This window comes from Teleopsis dalmanni, chromosome 2 (genome assembly GCF_002237135.1).
Source record: "Teleopsis dalmanni isolate 2A chromosome 2, ASM223713v2, whole genome shotgun sequence".
NCBI lineage: Eukaryota > Metazoa > Arthropoda > Insecta > Diptera > Diopsidae > Teleopsis > Teleopsis dalmanni.
The window spans coordinates 97,825,425-97,843,639 of NC_051847.1; the positions used below are offsets into that span (position 1 = coordinate 97,825,425).

At 29.1% G+C, this 18,215-nt stretch overlaps 3 protein-coding genes across 7 annotated transcripts; 1 reads left to right on the forward strand and 2 right to left on the reverse strand.

The window, feature by feature from the left end:
• Positions 1-9,302: 9,302 nt before the first annotated feature.
• On the forward strand, positions 9,303-14,601 carry LOC119677809 (lethal(2)neighbour of tid protein 2). The gene is made up of 2 exons (XM_038089334.1): positions 9,303-9,612; positions 13,149-14,601. The coding sequence occupies exons 1-2, from the start codon at positions 9,354-9,356 to the stop codon at positions 14,381-14,383; spliced, it is 1,494 nt and encodes a 497-aa protein (XP_037945262.1). The 5' UTR covers positions 9,303-9,353; the 3' UTR covers positions 14,384-14,601.
• LOC119677810 (protein tumorous imaginal discs, mitochondrial) lies at positions 9,960-11,950 on the reverse strand. 5 transcript variants are annotated; one of them, XM_038089336.1, is made up of 3 exons: positions 11,847-11,947; positions 10,338-11,734; positions 9,960-10,270 (listed from the first exon to the last, which is right to left on the reverse strand). In XM_038089336.1, exons 2-3 carry the CDS (start codon positions 11,696-11,698, stop codon positions 10,213-10,215), a joined length of 1,419 nt encoding a protein of 472 aa, XP_037945264.1. In that variant the 5' UTR covers positions 11,699-11,734; positions 11,847-11,947; the 3' UTR covers positions 9,960-10,212. The 5 variants fall into 5 exon arrangements, with proteins under 5 accessions (XP_037945264.1, XP_037945265.1, XP_037945263.1 ...); XM_038089337.1 differs by having other exon boundaries at positions 9,960-10,265; positions 10,338-11,950; XM_038089335.1 differs by having other exon boundaries at positions 10,338-11,950.
• Positions 14,602-14,701: 100 nt separating the features above from the next.
• On the reverse strand, positions 14,702-17,693 carry LOC119677808 (protein lethal(2)denticleless). The gene is made up of 5 exons (XM_038089333.1): positions 17,533-17,693; positions 16,972-17,289; positions 16,593-16,918; positions 15,754-16,519; positions 14,702-15,697 (listed from the first exon to the last, which is right to left on the reverse strand). Exons 1-5 carry the CDS (start codon positions 17,573-17,575, stop codon positions 14,787-14,789), a joined length of 2,364 nt encoding a protein of 787 aa, XP_037945261.1. The 5' UTR covers positions 17,576-17,693; the 3' UTR covers positions 14,702-14,786.
• Positions 17,694-18,215: the final 522 nt, after the last annotated feature.

Below are 18,215 nucleotides of genomic sequence, written 5' to 3' on the forward strand. Positions count from 1 at the left end.
ATATGAAAAAAGTAGGTAAGTTGGCAAACATTCGATTTTCTATTTAAAAGCAACTGAAATAGACATTTATATATTTTATAAATGTATTATTGAAAAAGAATTTTTACTATAGACAAAAAATTTAAATCAGACTTTTTGCCACCGACGAGAAATTAAAAAGATATAAGATATAGAGTAATTCTCTTGTTGTAGAATTCCCGGAAGTATCGATATGTTCAAACTTCAACTTTTAATTAAAATTTCTTGTTCCAAGTTTTGAAATATTCACATTTACAGACCTAGTTACTCTGTAAAATAGGTTGAACGGAATAAATAACAAGAGGGTTGATAGGAAGAAAAATATCAAATGCAAGTTATAGAAAAAACATTACGAAATGCAAGGAGAAAAGTTATGTAGAAGTTATTGATTTGATCGCGACTACAAACTAAGATCCTTATACTTCTAGTGGACACCTGCTGTAGTTGCATCTTAAATTATTCAACCATCCTTGATTTTTTTTATTGCTCCATAGTTTATTACGACTTTCCCAAGACAATAAAAAACTCGTATAATTGCTTAGTGAAATTAAGCCAAAGTTTAAATTTATATTAGCTTTACATAATGCCGGACTCAGTCCGTTAAGTCACTTTTACTATGATATTTTTATTTTTTGTGGAATGGACCATATGTCAGATTTTCGTGTGACAAGAATCTAATGATATGATTTGTGCTTTTGGTTTATGTGACTTCGTTAAAGGTCTTTATTCTTAAATCATGATACAGTTCATTATTTGTAATGTACTAATCGGCTTTAACAATGGTACGGTGTATTTTTATAGAAGCTGTTGTAATTCTTGCTTGTTTGAAGATAAAAAATAGTTCCCTATTCAATACTTTATGTCCATATACAAGAAACGTAGTAGTCAGCTGCTTCAGCTAAAACGTAACCTGGTCAGCACTAATGTGTTGGTGTTGACAGGTGTACTAGGAAGACATCTGTGAGACTGAGTTTAACCCATAATAACATTTGTCAGGGTTCTGACTGTCGGATGACAAAGAAAGTGTACTCGAACATATTTATCAGTGCCCATCACCAGTTAGAAGAAGATCATCTACAATCATCTATAAATTAATTAAACCGATATATATTTTTTTATATTCTACTTTTTTATTCCATTGCGTTCCCAGGAGAACATTGGGCCATAAGATGATGTATTTTTATATTAGTATTATATTATATTACTAAAGTATAATAATATAAATTATTTAACTAATTGACGTTCTTAGAAAAATGGAGTATGTCTTGCTTAAAGACACCTTTCGGTCTCTTTTTATATTTGCACAAAAGTTACTTTTTTACATAAGTAGGCATCGCTGGGGCATATATTAAATATAGATCGATTTTAACCGATTTTCTAAAACCCATATTAACAAAAACTTCCGTTAAATTTAGCGTGCAAAGGATAGAGATACACTTTTTTATATGAAGCGATCATTTTTGATGTATTCAGGAAGGAATGTACACATATTTTAAACTTTATAGATGAAATTCAATTGATTTGATTTAGGAAAATGGGTCGAGGTAAGCAGCTACAAGAAATACACAATATGTAAATACTAATACTATATATATGATGCTATATATATATATACATATACTTTTGAGCAAAAAAAATAATTTTTATTTTTAGGCTTTATTTTGTAAACAAATTTGTTTTGCTCTGTAAAATGTAAACAAAACATTTTGATAATATTCACACTTTATTGAACCGCGTTCTTTGTTTTAAATTTCATTGTGTGCTCACTTAGCGATAGAAAAGTACAACAAAGTATTAATAATTTCTGATTATTTACAGCAGCAGATAAACGACAGAATCGGGCACTGTTGTGAATAGATTGTCTTATATTCGGAAGGTGATGATGATGAAATTATTAATTGTATTTCAAGAGAATCAAATAATTGACATTAAATATTAGGTTTGAAATCAGCAAAATCTGTTCTATGTATATTTTTTTGTTTTTGTTTTAATTGCATTTGGTAATAATTTCGTCTGAGTCGAATCTCATTGATAAGCAGTTCTTCTAACATGAGGAGATGATTTCCAATTGAGATTATTTGTAAACTTAAATAACTTAACTTAGTTTTAAGTGAGAAAAACTGAGAATATACCGTCTATAGCATTGTGGGACTTTTATCTGAATGGAACTTTATAACTTATTTTAAAGATATGAAACATATCTATGCACTATGATATGGCATGCAGTTAACAGTCGAATGGGAAAATAATATATAGTCCATCAATCAATACATTTGCAGAATGACTAATAAAACAACTTTTAAAAAGAGTTTGATTTTATTCAGTAATATTTATTCCTTCTTCATTCTAACGTTTCTCCAATATTTTGTTGCTTTTTTTTTATTCAGTTCAATTCCAACTTCATTGAACCCCAATATCCTTCCTTGAAGCATACAAATAGTAATAGTTGATACACACCAGGTCTGGTAAATACAGTGGTGGTAGATTGATTCAAAGTTCAATTTATGGAATTTTCTGGCACCTCCATTTGACAACTAATTTTAGTTAATTGTTAACTAATTTTAGTTAATTGATTTATGTTTCATCTATTGTTACAGAGTGCAAAAAAATTTTTTTTTTATTATACTATAACAGATCTGAACAGCGTTATTTTCGACCAGTTATTATTTTACTATAAGCTTTTGATTATATTAATTCATACAAAAAGGAGAATACACTACTTTCTGTGATTTTTGATATTTTTTGAAACAGCCACCGAATTCGCGCCACTATAGCAAATCATCGTACTTTTTCCTATCAAAAAGCAATAGTAGATTTGTACAAGAAATTCAGGTGTTTTTATTTTTTGAAAGTTTCAAATGTAGTATTCTAGCAACTATGATATATTTATACATAATTGATGCAACCAGTCATTATTCTACACAATTAGGCCATGTGTGAGTTCGAATAATTTGAGGTAAAATAAATTGAAATTTTCTAGGGATTTTTTGCACTGCACTTATATAAACATTTATTTATTTATTGCACTTATATATTATTTTTGATTAAAAGTTTTCAAATTTATTTATTAAACATTTTACAAAATTTTCACAATGGTAACACCTAATTTACTTAATTTTTGTCTAATTTACCCTGCTCGAAATTCTGGTAAATACCAACATTCGTTGCCATATCGACATAATTTACTATTTCCCTCAATTTACCATCAATTTATTTAAACTCGCACACGGCCTTAAAATGTATAAAAGAAACAACAGCAATGCCTATAGCAGTACTGCTACCAGAGCAAGTATCAACAGATGGCGCAAGAACAGGAAAAATAATTTCCCGAAAAGGAAAAAAATGAAAAAATAATTTCAGTTGGAATTTATTTCTATAAAAAATCTCTATGTAAATATTTTTAATATTAAAAAATATTTTAGACTGTATATATATGTTCATATGATAGCTCTCTAAATATCTAGCTCCACTTTAAAGACAATTCGGAGTTGAAGCTAGTTAGACCAAGTCATATATATTATTTTGTGAGGTTAAAGTTGAAGAAAGAAATGATATTGATATTAAAATAAATTAATAGTCAGTTTATTTGTTATCTACATACAAAACGCATTAATATTGTTTGATATAATTGAAAAAAATTAAATTAAGAACTTCCATATGGGATACTTTGCAGAATTTTTTAACAAACTTTACATTTTAATAGAGATCTATTAGTCAGTCACGTAAACAAATCTGCTACATATTGACACAACTACGAGTAAAGAATCCCTTTGTGTCTAAACATGCTTGGACGGACATCTACACAACACAAATGTGTGCCACTGTATATTTGATTATGAATAATAAAAAAAAAAAAAATAATGAACAAAACTTGAGTATCTTATCAATTGTTGACATCGTTCGTTATAGATTAATTATCGCTTTTAAATTATGCTTGGCAACAATAATGTATAAAAACAAAATTGAAATAATTTATACAATGCAAATAAAAGGATTTCAAAATATTTATAGTAATCGCATTAAAACTTGAACCTCTTAAAGTTTAATTATAAATATATATACAAATATTTGTATGTATGTATGTATTTTGACATATTCACAATGTACATATAAATCCATTTATTTCATATAATATGTACGACTTTAATACTTTTTTATTTTCAATTATTATTCTTTAAAGAAATCAATTCAAAATGGATTTTATTTAATTAATAAAACAATTTAAAAATATTAAATATACATAACAATAAACTAATTACTATAAAATAAATAATTAAAGTAATTTGTAATATAACACACTCACCTCAAAATGACTTATTTTTCATAAATTTTGAAACAATAAGTAATTAAATTATTTATTCTATTTTTTTAATGTTAATACGTAGATTTGATATACAAAAACAACTGAAAAAAATTAAGCACTTTAATACACAAACTATTGGAATTTTTTTGATTTTTACATTTATAAGTTTAAGTTGTTTTGAATGTGGGAACATTTGTGTGAACTCTCTTGTTAAGCTATAAAGCCATACAAAAGCTTTTCGTGTTTAAATAAAATTTTATAGTGAAAATAATAATAATTTGTGGAGATGAAAAATTTAATAAAAATTTAAATAGTACAAAAACAGGTAAAAAACAATATGCTGTTGTTTAATTTTTCCATGGGAAATGTTATCTCAAACAAACAAATAAATCACGTTCTCAGTATGGCAAAGTTCGCTGACGTTCAAATTGTGAGATATGCACAAACAACTATTTATTATGATTTGAAATCAGCTGTTAGAGGGGTGAAGTCAAAGAATATTTGAAAAAGGCAACAAGTTTCGTATTGTATGGGTTACAACAAGCTATACACGCCCGGCAGTGTTACAATCGATATAATTAATTTTTATAATACACACTCAAAAGTTTACAGCACAGCTTATCATTTTCGTAAAATATTTAATATGAAGAAAAAATGTTCTATATTAAAAAAATCTTGTTAGAATTAGTTTAACAAATACGTACGATAAGAGACTTTGACAAACGGTACAAACAAAACACCGATAATTTTTTAAAAATATTTTGTATTTTAAAAGTTGAAAAAAATAATAATTTCTTTTTTATTGTAGTAAATAAAATAAACTTTTGTTATTTACTAAAAATTTGAAAATTATAGATAACAAAATTTTTCGTTGTATGCGATGCGCGCATATCTGCCTCCCACATTTCCCAATCACATTTAAACTGGTATTTATTTTCATTGAAAAGCGAAAACTTTTCAAGAAGAAAAGGAAAAAATAAAGCAAATAAAAACTCAGCACATAATAAAACAGTAATAAAATATGTGCACAAAATATAAATAAAAACAGTGTTATTCAACAAAAAAATATATTGATATTGATTTTTTGGTTTTGCATTTTGTTGCAAAAATAATTAAGAAAAAATGTATATAGTTAGAAATAGTAAATTTTTAAATATATATTTTAAAATTCTACGACAGTTTAGCAAGTAAATATTAAAAGAGTTTGAGTACTTTATCAGAACTTTTTAAATGGTTATGAATTTGTGTTTAATATACTCATTTATAAATTAGAAAAAAATTTCAGACTTATTAAAATGTTATTAAAATTGCAGACTTTTAAAGTGTACTAGATTACATAAATTGTTTCTAATATATAACAATGCTTGCGTGAAGAAAATAATTAATTATAGGTGTATTCCTATGAGATGAATGCTCCAATACAACGAACACCCTTTGGTTACTTAAGAATAACTTGGCATCACTGCCTAAATCAGTAAACATATGACAAATGACAAGTAAAAGAATTTTAAACATATTTGTGGTTGAATAATAGTTATAAACACAAAAATTCCTGCAGATTGTTTTATAAAATAGTGTTTTTATATAAATATATATAAAATCAATGACGCAAAAAATTATAGGTGAGCATTTTATATTGTGTTTGAATATATATAAAAGTACACATTTTATTTAGGTTTTAACTATAATAACGGAGAAAAATAATGAAATAATACGAATACAAAGAGGAAGCGCATTGATTTTTTATATAGCTCCAGCTCTTCAGAAGGCAATTCGATAACTTTTATTTTGAGCGTTAATTTTTGTGTATTTCTATACATATTTCGGCAAATTCGCTTTTGCCTTCTTCAGGAGAATTCCTTATATTAGGATAGGAAATAAAAGTTAATCATAGTAATTCTGAATACTCCCAGGGAACAAGTCTCCCTATTATCCACGCTATTCCCAAGAATACAACTCATTTATTCTTAATTGCTTGGGAGAAAGCAGTCTTGTGAACAACTTAAGTTTCAAATTTGTTTTGTTAAATTTTGGCAACCATGGCACTTTTTAATGACGAAAAGTGCGAAAATGAGCAAAACAAAGAAAAGAATTGTGTATCATATGTCGATTTAAATTTAAAAATCGCATTATTTGTCTGCAACACAAAATATAAGAAATAAATATAATGAATACTTTATAAGTAAATAATAGAAAATTTATATTTTATTTATTTGTTTTATTATTTAAGCATATATATAATTTATTATTTTCTTATATGCAATAAAACAAAGTAAAATATCTTATTTAAAATTAGTAAATATCTTATTGAAATTATTAGTGTTTTAACTAAAATTTGAGTTCCTCTCCAAAACTCGTATTTATTTTTATAATAAGGATATTAATTAAATTAATAAACTGTAATAATAGTTTATGATTGTGCAGATGTTATAATAAAAAAGAAGCAATGTTTTACCTGTGCATAATTGCAAAAGTTTATTTTAACTTGTCCCATTCATTTCAAAATTTGGATTTCTTTCATTATCTATTGTTTTAAATAACAATAGTTAATGCTTTAATTTGTGGAAAAAAAACCCTAGTAAATAAAATAAATAAATAAAAATTTAAATATATTAAATTTGTTATAATACTTTTATTAAAATAATAATGTTAATAAAATATATTATATAAAAATTTCGTTATATTAAATTTAAACTTATTAGAAAAATTTGTCAACGAAATAAACAAATAAATATTTAAAATGTTACATTTATTATACCAATTTTATTAAAATTTATTCAAAAATCTGATCATTATAAGTTACTTTCATATTAAATTAAACTATTTTTAATACTTTTTTAACTTGTCTCCCAAACTATTTGCAAAATTGGGAAAACCTCCCATTCCCATACGATTCAGATTTGAAAAATTAGGAATAGGGAACAAAACTGCCATTCTTATATTGTTCAGAATAGCAAAATTGGGAAAAGGGAAAAAACTCCCATTCTCATGCGATTCAGAATAGGCACAAATATATTTATAAAAAAAAAAAATAAATATTTTATAAATATAAATAATATAAAAATATTATAACTGTGTTCCAATATTGAAACTGTTGTCATTCTTTTTATTATCACGAAGGATTTTATGACGGATTTTAGATGAAAAGCATATAATAAAGAAGAACGCAACAGAATAACTTGTCCTCCTCAAAGGTATCATTGATATACAGGCTATCATTTAGATTAAATAATTTAAAGAATTTATAGAAATTATGAAAAAAAACCATCTACTAAACCAAGCTATATTTTAGAAGAAACTTCATTCAGTTGTTGTTTAGAAGTGAAGGGTCTTCAGGTTGCTACTATTTTTAATATTACATATATTTATTGTAATTAATTGAATTTAGTAATGGTTCTGAACTTTGCTCCAGCAATGTTATTGTTATATATGCTTCCATTCTGTCGATATGCATTTTTTTTCCAACTCTTGGTGCAAATCTTCTTACTATTAATCTTGTTTGAACTCTACTATTTCGTTTTACACCTCACTATACATACTTAAATTTCAACCAGTGGCTAAATAGTTCGAGTTTAACTTGAATTCACGAGCAATGCTCTACTTCTATGTAAGATAAGTTTGCATAGAAGTAAAGCATTGCTACGGAAATAGAAAAGGTTATTTTTCGAAAAATGTGTAACTTATTTGCGATTATGATTTAAAAATCTTGGGATACTATGCTCGCTATGATGGAAATACTCACGATTCTTATGGGAGAATACCGCAATCAAAAAGTTCCTAGAAGCCAATTACAGGCAAAATAATGATTCTATTGGTAAATATAGTCATTCCGGATAACTTCTTCAACCATTGTTAATGACTCCTTATAAAAATACTGTAAATGCAGGCCAGCAAATACATTGAATTTCAATGCAAAGCATATTAATGCTCGTAATTGCATTGAACTGTTAAATGGATTCCTTTAAAAGGTTTAATTTATTTACTTTAACTTACTTTTTTCCATTGCTCTAGATTTTTATTGAATCCTCCAGAATTGTTTCGTTCTTCGGCACAGTTTTGCCAACAGTTTTCAGTCTTTTCATGACTATCCGATCCTAAAAATTTAATTTTTGTGCTTGCGACACACGACCAGAGAAAATTTTTTTCTTAAAAATCGTTAATGATTTTAACATATCAATAATAATTAATAATTATAATAATATTATAATATATATTAATAATATTATAATAATTATAATTAATAAATAACAATAATTATTATTATATTATATTAATAATATCACTCATTACGAAGTTATCGCGTCACTTTTAACTAATATTTTATTACAATAAAACAAATGTTTTCACTACCACATTAAATTCAGAATATCTCGCATGCAATTTGGCAGGTAAAAAAAACTGCAAAGAAAATGAGAAAATCTTCACCACAGTTACATTAATACTTCGAGTGACTAACTGTTAAAAGTGAGAAACTTATATAGACAAGTCATAGACCAGCTAAAGGTAGGTAAAGAAAGCAGAAACTTTTATTTGTGGGGCTGAAGTCCGCCCCGAAAAGAATCGAATGATTATTTTTATACATATGTATGCTCATTAATGATAACATCCATTATCATTACCATATTTTTAATGAAATTAATTTTTCTTATATTAATCAAATTATCTTGTGTCAAAATGGCAACAACCAGCTAATCAGTTCAAAAACTGTTATACTGCTGTTTTGGGATAATTTTCCTTAACCAATAGAGCAAACAACCATTAATTTTACCGAGAGCAAAAACGCCGGCCCCAAAAAGAAAAAGTTACTACTATTTTAAAGCTTCATCTTTTTCCTTCAATATTTTTAATACTGAATATCAAATAAATGGAATTTGCAAAAAATTTCGAATCTTTTGAATTTATTCCGAGCCCACCAAAATAATTTTTTAAAATGTGGCAACATTATACACCATCTGTTCTTAAGTTCGGACACATTCATGACCGGTTTCTAATGTAGGATATTTCCATTTTTAAGTATTGCAATAAATTTAAAATGCCTCCCATAAAACCGAATAAAAAATGGAATTTTTTAAAACAATTTTACTTGAAATATGTTAATTTAGAGTATTTAAAATTCTTAATATTTGATCCCGCGGCACTTCCTATTGTAACGGTGTTAGTATTATTAGGAGAGCTCCTGTTGAATGTGCTTGTAATTCAGCGCGTTCCTTACACCGAAATTGATTGGAAAGCTTACATGCAAGAATGTGAGGGATTTTTAAATGGAACGACTAATTACGCACTTCTCAAAGGTAAGATTTGTAGTATTTTTATCGCTGCTGCAGAATGTGTGTGCTATAATCTATTTTTGTTTTGATGGTTATGTTTAAAGTCAACCAACAATGTGTCTTAACAGAATAAACAAATGCATAATTTTTCATTTAAAATTTTCTTTAAAGTATCAAAAATGTTATAACTGAAAGTATATTCTCCAACGTAAACTTAAGTACGCTTATATTGCACATCTTCTGTATAATTTCCAATCTAATTCTGGTGCATGAAAATATAAATTTACCTCAAGAGTGTTACTTATTTATGGAATGTAAATTTTTTAGTAATTAAAATAAAACACTAAATCTTTATATTGTTTACAGTTTGTTCTAATGGTTGTCTTATTTATTTTATTCTTGGAATCTTTCCCCAACTTCGATTTAATCAAGTAAAATTTAGTTAAACCGAAACAAAAACAATTTTTATACAAAAAATGTACATTCCTGACGATACCCGTTGTGATATAATAAAATTTAAGAGCGAATCAAATTCGTTTAAATTTATTTATTGTTATCTTAACACTAGGCAACTACGAATCAATAACAATTTTCTATTTTGCGCTCTTGATGATAATTAGTTTATTAATTAAACAACGATTTAAGCCTTGCTAGAAATCCGTTTGAACTGTTCACTTCTGCTCTGTAAAAAATTAAATTTATAATCAATTGAGCATCTTAAAAAAAATACTTTATCTACAATATATTACGTCGCTTTTTTTGTGCCATCCGTTTGCAGTGTAACTCCATTTATTTGACCGGGTGTGTCTTTTTCCAATTCTGCATAGGCTAAAATTAATTTTTTCTGTTCTTGGGTTAACTTCTTAGGGACATCAATTTTTATGTTTACGTAATGGTTGCCATAACCGCTTGTATTAACACGTTTGAGACCTTTTCCTTTAAGATAAACTTTGTGATGAGATGAAGTACCGGGTTCAATATAAATAATTTGATCTTCATATACGCCTTGTATACGTACTGTACCACCAAGCACTGCTTGGGCAAGGGAAATATTAGCATCTGTGTGGACATCGGCGCCATCTCGTCTGAAATATTTACTCTGTTCAACCCTAAACGTTATAAACAGCTCTTTGCGTCCCACTTGCATGCGAACTGTTTGACCGTTTTCTATACCAGCTGGTACAGGAACTGTAACCTTTTTGCGTTGCACTGTTTGACCTTTTCCTTCACATTCTGCACAGGGAAATTTAATAAATTGACGTGTTCCTTGACAATAACGACAAGTAGAACGCATAACGAATGGACCAGTCGAAATTGTTTCCATTCCAGTGCCATTACAATATTGACAGCGGCCTGGTTTTGTACCGGGTTCACATTTGGAGCCATTGCATTTGGGGCATGTATCAACAACATTGACATTCACATCTTTATTAACTCCACGTGCGGCTTGTGCAAAAGTTATATCCATTACAACTTCTTGCGCACTACCGAAACCATATTGAGAGTCTGCAAATTCATCGAAGCTATTAGTGCGGAAATTAGCTTCTCCAAATATTTTTCGGAAAAGCTCTTCTGGATCAATTGTTGATCGAAATTGCCAGCTCTGAGAAAATCCCTGCGGTCCAAAGCCTCCGGCACCAGACCGACTCATATTTTCAGAAGTCTGTCCATATGTATCATATTCCCTACGTTTTTGGTCATCACTCAATACTTCATATGCTTCTGATACTTCTTGAAATTTTTTACTAGCGTCTGGGTCGTTTTTATTCGTGTCCGGGTGGTATTTTTTCGCAAGTTGATAATAAGCCTTTTTAATATCTTTAGCAGATGCATTTTTTGCAACACCTAAAGTTTGGTAATAGTCTTTAGCATTCAGCCAGTTGGAGTGGTGTAACAATCTTGTTTGTTGTGCAGCTAAGGATGTATTGAACTTGGTTCTTGATTTGAAATGTGGCCAAAAAAATATATTGTTATAGGATATTGTTGATATCCATTTGCTCTGTCCTTTGTTGCAACACTTAACTGATAGTTGCCGAAGTAAACACAAGTTCATCCTATTTATACAAATCATTTTTAATAAAATTAATTTGGCCGAATATCCAGCTGACATGCCGTAACACTTTGCATGCTTTTATAAATGCATTAACTGTCAAAAAAACGACAATTCATAATTATGTGTTAGTCACAATAAATAATGGCTTGCGTAATAAACAACTTGTGAACACGTACTTTCTATTGTGAATAGAAAATTTACTTACGAAATTTTGAATGTTTACATAAAGAGCACAAAACTAACCGAAAATATTTTCTATAAGTACGGATACTCCATGATGTATATATTACAATATAAGCTGAAGTTTACCTGTTTTGATTTAAAAATTTTATTAAAAAAAAATTGTTTTATTTAGTTTTGTACTTAATACGTTTTAAATTTTTTTTTCTGCAAAAAAAAATGAGAAATTTCTGAAGGGTATAACTATTACATACTTGAATTTTTTAACAAAATTTTAAAAGATTGTATACGTCAGGGAAGATATAAGATTTTCTCTGGTATATATGATTCAATGAATCACATCAAATGCTCTGCTTGGTATTCCATATGGTATTAAATAAATGACATATGTGTATGAACAAACAATCTAGAGACGTTAGAAATTTTAATTTTGTGTTACTAAATTATAAATCTAATGTAGCAAAAGATTTAATATAATCAACAACAGGCTTTTAAAAAAATTCACTCCTTGATTTTGCATTATTTATGTGTCTTAATTAATATTACTTAAATTTTGCTAAAATTTTAACATTTTAATTTAATTGTTTTTAGAAATAGGATGTACTTGATATTTGGACCGATAGTTGGCTATATATAGTTAATTAGTTAAACAGTGAGTTTGGTGGTGTGGATAAGTATGGTTGAATATTTTTATGCACGTTTATAGGCTAAATATTTGATAGTTTTTAGAAATTCTTAAGTTTCGTAAATATGGTATCCAGTTCAACTTTGGGTTGTTTTAGGGTTTTATTAATGATTTTATGATAATTTATTTATTTATTATCTGTAATTTACGATTAAAAACATAATTATATATAAAGAGAGCTACTATAAAGTAAATTTTTAAGTGAAAATGAGTAATTTTAAATTAATGAAAAACAGAATAAAGAAAAATGTGTCTTTTATTAATACTATTTGTACAATACTATTTGATTTTTTATCAAACCACCAAAAAAACCCCGCAAAAATCAAATATAGAACCTTCGAAAATTTTTACAATTGCGACAAAAATCATTAAGAATAAGATTTTATCTTATGGCATTAATGCCTTATCGATAGTAAATCGGCAGCAAATGCATTCTAACACTGATATCTTTACGTGACATCTCAATGAGATGGAAATTTTTTTTATTTTTTTTAAAGAATCCATGATGGATCCACAGATGTCTGCATATTGAATCTTTGCATATTGTATTATAATGTATATATAATAATTAGTAAAGAAGACAAATTAATCACGGTTGTTCAATTGGAAATAAATGTTTAAAATTTTATTTTTTATTTATAGGTGACACCGGGCCGCTTGTTTATCCTGCTGGTTTCGTCTACTTGTATTCAGCGCTGTACTTTATAACATCAAATGGAGAAAATATTCGTGTTGGACAGTACATTTTTATGGGCATATATATGTTACAAATGTGGTTCATATTGCGTCTTTATACAAAATCTAGAAAAGTACCACCATATGTGTTGGTCATAAGTGCATTTACATCTTATAGAATACATTCGATTTACGTTCTTCGTCTATTTAATGATCCAATAGCTATACTCTTTCTTTATGCGTCACTAAATTTGTTTATGGATCGTCACTGGATATTTGGTAGCATACTTTTCAGTCTTGGTGTTGGCGTGAAAATGAATATTTTATTATTTGCACCTGCTTTACTGTTATTCTATATAACCAATTTAGGGTATGTGAAGGCATTGCTTCAGATATGCATATGTGGTTTTGTTCAACTTTTAATTGGTATTCCTTTTCTATTTACTTATCCGTTAGAATATATTAAGGGCAGTTTCGACTTGGGTAGAATATTTGAATATAAGTGGACTGTTAATTATAGATTTCTGCCCCAAATTTTGTTTATTAATAAATATTTTCATTTAAGTCTATTAGCCCTCCATATTATTTTGTTATTAATATTCGCGAAACCAACACACTATTTCTTCACAAGATATCTACGATTGCGTGAGTTGCAGAAACAACTTCAACCACAACTTCATCAAAGAAATAAAGATATTAAAGCTAAAGGTATAGCGTCAAAGAAATCAAAAGTGGTGGATAAAACACCTAAAGAAAAACTAACGGCCGAACAAGAATCATTTCTAAAAACGTTCGAAAAAAATTTGCAAAAATCTACGGGATTAAACACACCGCCAAAACGCGAAAATAAAGAAGTTCCGTCAACTGAGAAAGAAGTTTCGATTCATTTCGAGCAATGCACTCAGCTTGCTTTGTTACCATTTTTTTTGTGCAATCTTATAGGAGTAGCTTGTGCTAGATCATTGCACTACCAATTTTATGTGTGGTATTTCCATTCTCTACCTTACTTAGCATGGTCAACTGAATTTAGTTTAGGTTCCCGCTTTCTTATATTGGGTTTAATTGAAATGTGTTGGAATACATATCCCAGTACTTACTTTTCAAGCATTGCACTTCATTTATGCCATGTCGTCCTCTTGATAGGAGTTGGACGTGCAATGTTCAAAACAATCAGACTGAGTGAATCAGCAAAAAATCGATAATTGGTACTAAATTTTTGGAGAAATGGACTTAATTTAAATATAAAATAAAATGGAACGCAAAAGTAGTAATATGTGTGTTTATGTCAAATTCTTGTTATTTGTTTTAACGATACAAATAGTATTAATTCTAACATTGTAACAATCCATGTTTTGTTATAAATTACAAATATAAATACCAAATAAATCTTATATCAATTTATTTACACAACTATCTATGTATAATGTATTCACTATTTGAAGCAATAAATATTAAGTCTTTGAGAGAACAGTTTAAAATAAGAAAATATTTAAGACGTCAGCTTAAATTTAAATCTTAAGGTATAAATTTTTAAAAGTATCTTACAAGTTACTAAATTTAAAATAGTTTTACAAATAGGGACGAATGTTTACTATTCAAAAGTGGTCAAGTACTAAGCGTTTCAGTGCACGAACTAACTGTGAGGTTGCTTACAGAATGTGTGTTAGGATTTGTTAAGGTCGTCATTGACATTGTGGCTGACGTAGTTTCTAAATTAATTCGGTTGTTTTCCGTTGGTGTTGCGTTAGTGTCATTTTTGTGTTGCACTCTAAAAAAACGCAAAATTGATGTTTCACTATTACGTCGACTGGATGTAGGCGTTTTTGGATGTGGAGCTGATGGCGACATAGTTTCATGAGACCGGCCAGAATGTGATGATCGCCGTCGCGGTGTTGTGTTTCTTGGACTGCCTTCTTCGTTACGTAAATTTTGTAAACGCGGGGACATAATGTTAGTAAAATTAACATTTACTTCAGTTGATCTCTGTTCATTCATTTTTTCAGTAAGTGTTGATCCACGAGAAGACAGCAATTTTTGTTTGCGAATTTTTGTAAGCCAGTCAATTTTATCCTTGTGTTTTCGTGTTGGTGACATTACTACTAAATGTGGAGCTTCACCATCTAAAACATAGTTTGGCAGATTAGATGTGGGTGAAAACACTACAGAAGATAATGGTTGCTGCGTATTTGAAGAAGCTGCTACGCCATTCAAACCGTTTGACAATATATTCGAAGATGTATCTGGTGGTGAATTGAAGCAGTTATTTCGATTTTCTGTAATAGCTCGCTCACTCAAAGGTGATATTAATAAATTAGAACTTTTATTAGAAGCACTAGTCAAAGTTTCCAAATTATTTTCTTGGTTACACTCCATAGAAGATTGATTATTAACCAATGGAGGATTTGTATTTTCTGGTGTTTCTTCGGCAATGGCAGATAAATGCTTGAAAATGTGACATGTAGGTTGTGCGGAACCCATTATGCCACTTGAGGTAGAGGGACTGAAGAGACGTCGAGCTATAATTATATTAATTTTAAATATTAAATTATAAATATTATGTACACCTTATTACCTCGGGATTCCATTGTTCGTTGTCTTTTTTGTTCATGTTCCATATTTTCGCAACCAGTGGCAGGTCCTAACATTTCGAGGAAAGAACGTTTATTTGGCAATTTTTCTATGGAATCTGGTGTTCGCCCGCTCTGCGCTAAATGTTTAATGGAACGTGGTGTAAATTGCAAACTACATAGATTACTTGAAGATAACATTTTTGGTAACCTGGGCAACACTGTCGCTTTGCCGCGGTAATGTGTAGTTTGCTCTTCAATAGACAAATTTTCAGGACCGATACGCCATATTTTATGTCTTGCATCATCACTGCATGTAACAATTGGGCAGTCATTTGTTGATCCCCACGCCACGCATGTAACTTCAACAGTATGCCCAGACAAGGCTACCAAAGGTTGTTCGGGTATTTCTAAATTCCATATATATGCTTTCTCATCACTACTGCCACTTAAAAGATATCGACCATCAGGGCTTAAGCACGATTTAATGTAAAATGTGCTGTTTTGTAAACCTTTGTAACATGCCAGAGGTTGGGGCGAGTAAGCGGAGAGATTATAACAATAAATGGTATTATCCATACAATTTGCATACAATCTGGAAGCTGAATCGTCGATTATTAAGTTTGTAAAACCTCTAAATGTAGATGTGCCAGCATACGGTAGACTATGTCTAGGAAGCGGTTCTTTTTTGTACGAGGTGTAATTTCTTCTTAAATCCCAAACTTTGATGACACCGTCACCAGCACCACAAGAAATCAATGTATTTGTATTCTAACATATGTTTTAAAAGTAAAAAACAAAAATGTATTTTATGTTTTTTAAATTAATAGTAAATATTTTATACCTGAAAAGCTAAGCCAGTTATACTGCTGGTTGAAGTATTCGGAGCAAGTTTTGGTGTATGATGGCGTTTTTTTCTAGAAACTGGTGTTCCGGGCCCGCCCGCATGCCCACTAAATATACAATTATCAATACGTGGAGTCATGTCAACACTTAAAGCAGCTCGAGTGTCCCAAATAATAATTGCACCATCACGTCCTCCAGTGGCAAAAACTGATGAATCACATTTGCGAAATGCTGCAGTTTTTACAGATCGTGTGTGACCCAGAAAAGTACTACTCTGTATGATCTCTGATCCAGTTACAATCCAGAGACGTGCAGTGTGATCTCCTATAGTGTTAAAATATTAACAAAATGGATATTTGAATTAACAATTCACTTACCAGAAGCAGAAACAAATTTCATTTGACCCGGGGCCCATTCTAAGTCGAACACTGCATTATAATGACATTGTGGGGCATTTAAAGATTTTTCCTCTGCACTATAATTCCTTTTATTTACGTCTTGCAAAGCAATTTTCCCATCTTCATTCGCAATGGCTAATATGTGGCGATAACCATCGCAATTTGCAAATTTAGCGGAAAATATTGGTGGCTCTGGATTATAATCAGAATTGTAATCTGAAGGCGAAATACCTAGCCAACTATCTTCTCTCGCTACACAAAGTCGCCGCAGTGCGAAGTCATAACCGACATTTGTGTCTGTAATTAAAGGAAAAATTAAATTCGAAGAAAATTAAGCACATGGTATTCACAAAATGCATAAATTCTACAATTGCTAAGAGTTTCCGCTGTTTTTATGTTTATAATGTCACAAATTTGTTGGATTGCTTTGGCGCTAGTTTTACCCGCGAAACCGCCGAAAATTTGGAGCCAAAATTATTTAGCGAGAGCATACAACTTTTCTTACTTAAAACTTACTTATGTCTATAAAATTTAACTTACGCATTCCATGTTCTCTTTTTATTAAGGATTGAAGGCTATTCATTTTCGAGTTTTAATATTGTATCTTTTAATTTTTATTTGAATATATTTTAACTTTAGTGAGAAGCGCTTCACATCATCGCAAACCCTCCCATTCAGCTGATTAACAAAGATTGATTAAAGCGAATTTCGTTAATTCTTGAGTGAAGTTTTGGGCGAAAAAAAACAGTGTTGTAAAGTAAACAACACCATGTCAAAAAATGATTACAATTATCGAGTTTACCCATATGACATAATTACTCCTAATTTTAATTATAATTTTACTAATTTGATTCGTTCGACTCTTTTCGTTACAAATTCATGTTAAAATTACGAACTTATTTCATACCACTGCATAAGAGCTGACTGCCAAGATTATGGTTAAATTAAAATTAGTAAAAATTAATTTAAAATTAAATTTTTAATTCACTATAATACAATTGTGTAACGATATTGCGAATAATTATCAATAAAAAAACCAATAGGAAGTAAAATATTAGGGGTATTCACGATGACTGTGCATCGTTGCATGTGCAAAATTATTTGATTTCACAAAAACAATTCCCTTATAAATAATTCTGCACTTGATTTGCAGGACAATATTCAAGACCATATTTTCAACACCAATTACCTCTTGCATATTTGATTTTCAAGACTCTATTGTG

Bases quoted from the DNA above. Each gene is read 5' to 3' on its own strand.
- LOC119677810 (XM_038089335.1), bottom strand. From the start codon at position 11,698: ATGTCAGCTGGATATTCGGCCAAATTAATTTTATTAAAAATGATTTGT. The intron at 10,271-10,337 runs GTAATATATTGT...AATTTTTTACAG, and splicing joins GATGGCACAAAAAAAGCGAC to AGCAGAAGTGAACAGTTCAA.
- LOC119677809 (XM_038089334.1), top strand. From the start codon at position 9,354: ATGCCTCCCATAAAACCGAATAAAAAATGGAATTTTTTAAAACAATTT. The intron at 9,613-13,148 runs GTAAGATTTGTA...TTTTATTTATAG, and splicing joins TAATTACGCACTTCTCAAAG to GTGACACCGGGCCGCTTGTT.
- LOC119677808 (XM_038089333.1), bottom strand. From the start codon at position 17,575: ATGAATAGCCTTCAATCCTTAATAAAAAGAGAACATGGAATGC. The intron at 16,520-16,592 runs GTATAAAATATT...AACATATGTTAG, and splicing joins TAACTGGCTTAGCTTTTCAG to AATACAAATACATTGATTTC. The intron at 15,698-15,753 runs GTAATAAGGTGT...ATATAATTATAG, and splicing joins ACGAACAATGGAATCCCGAG to CTCGACGTCTCTTCAGTCCC.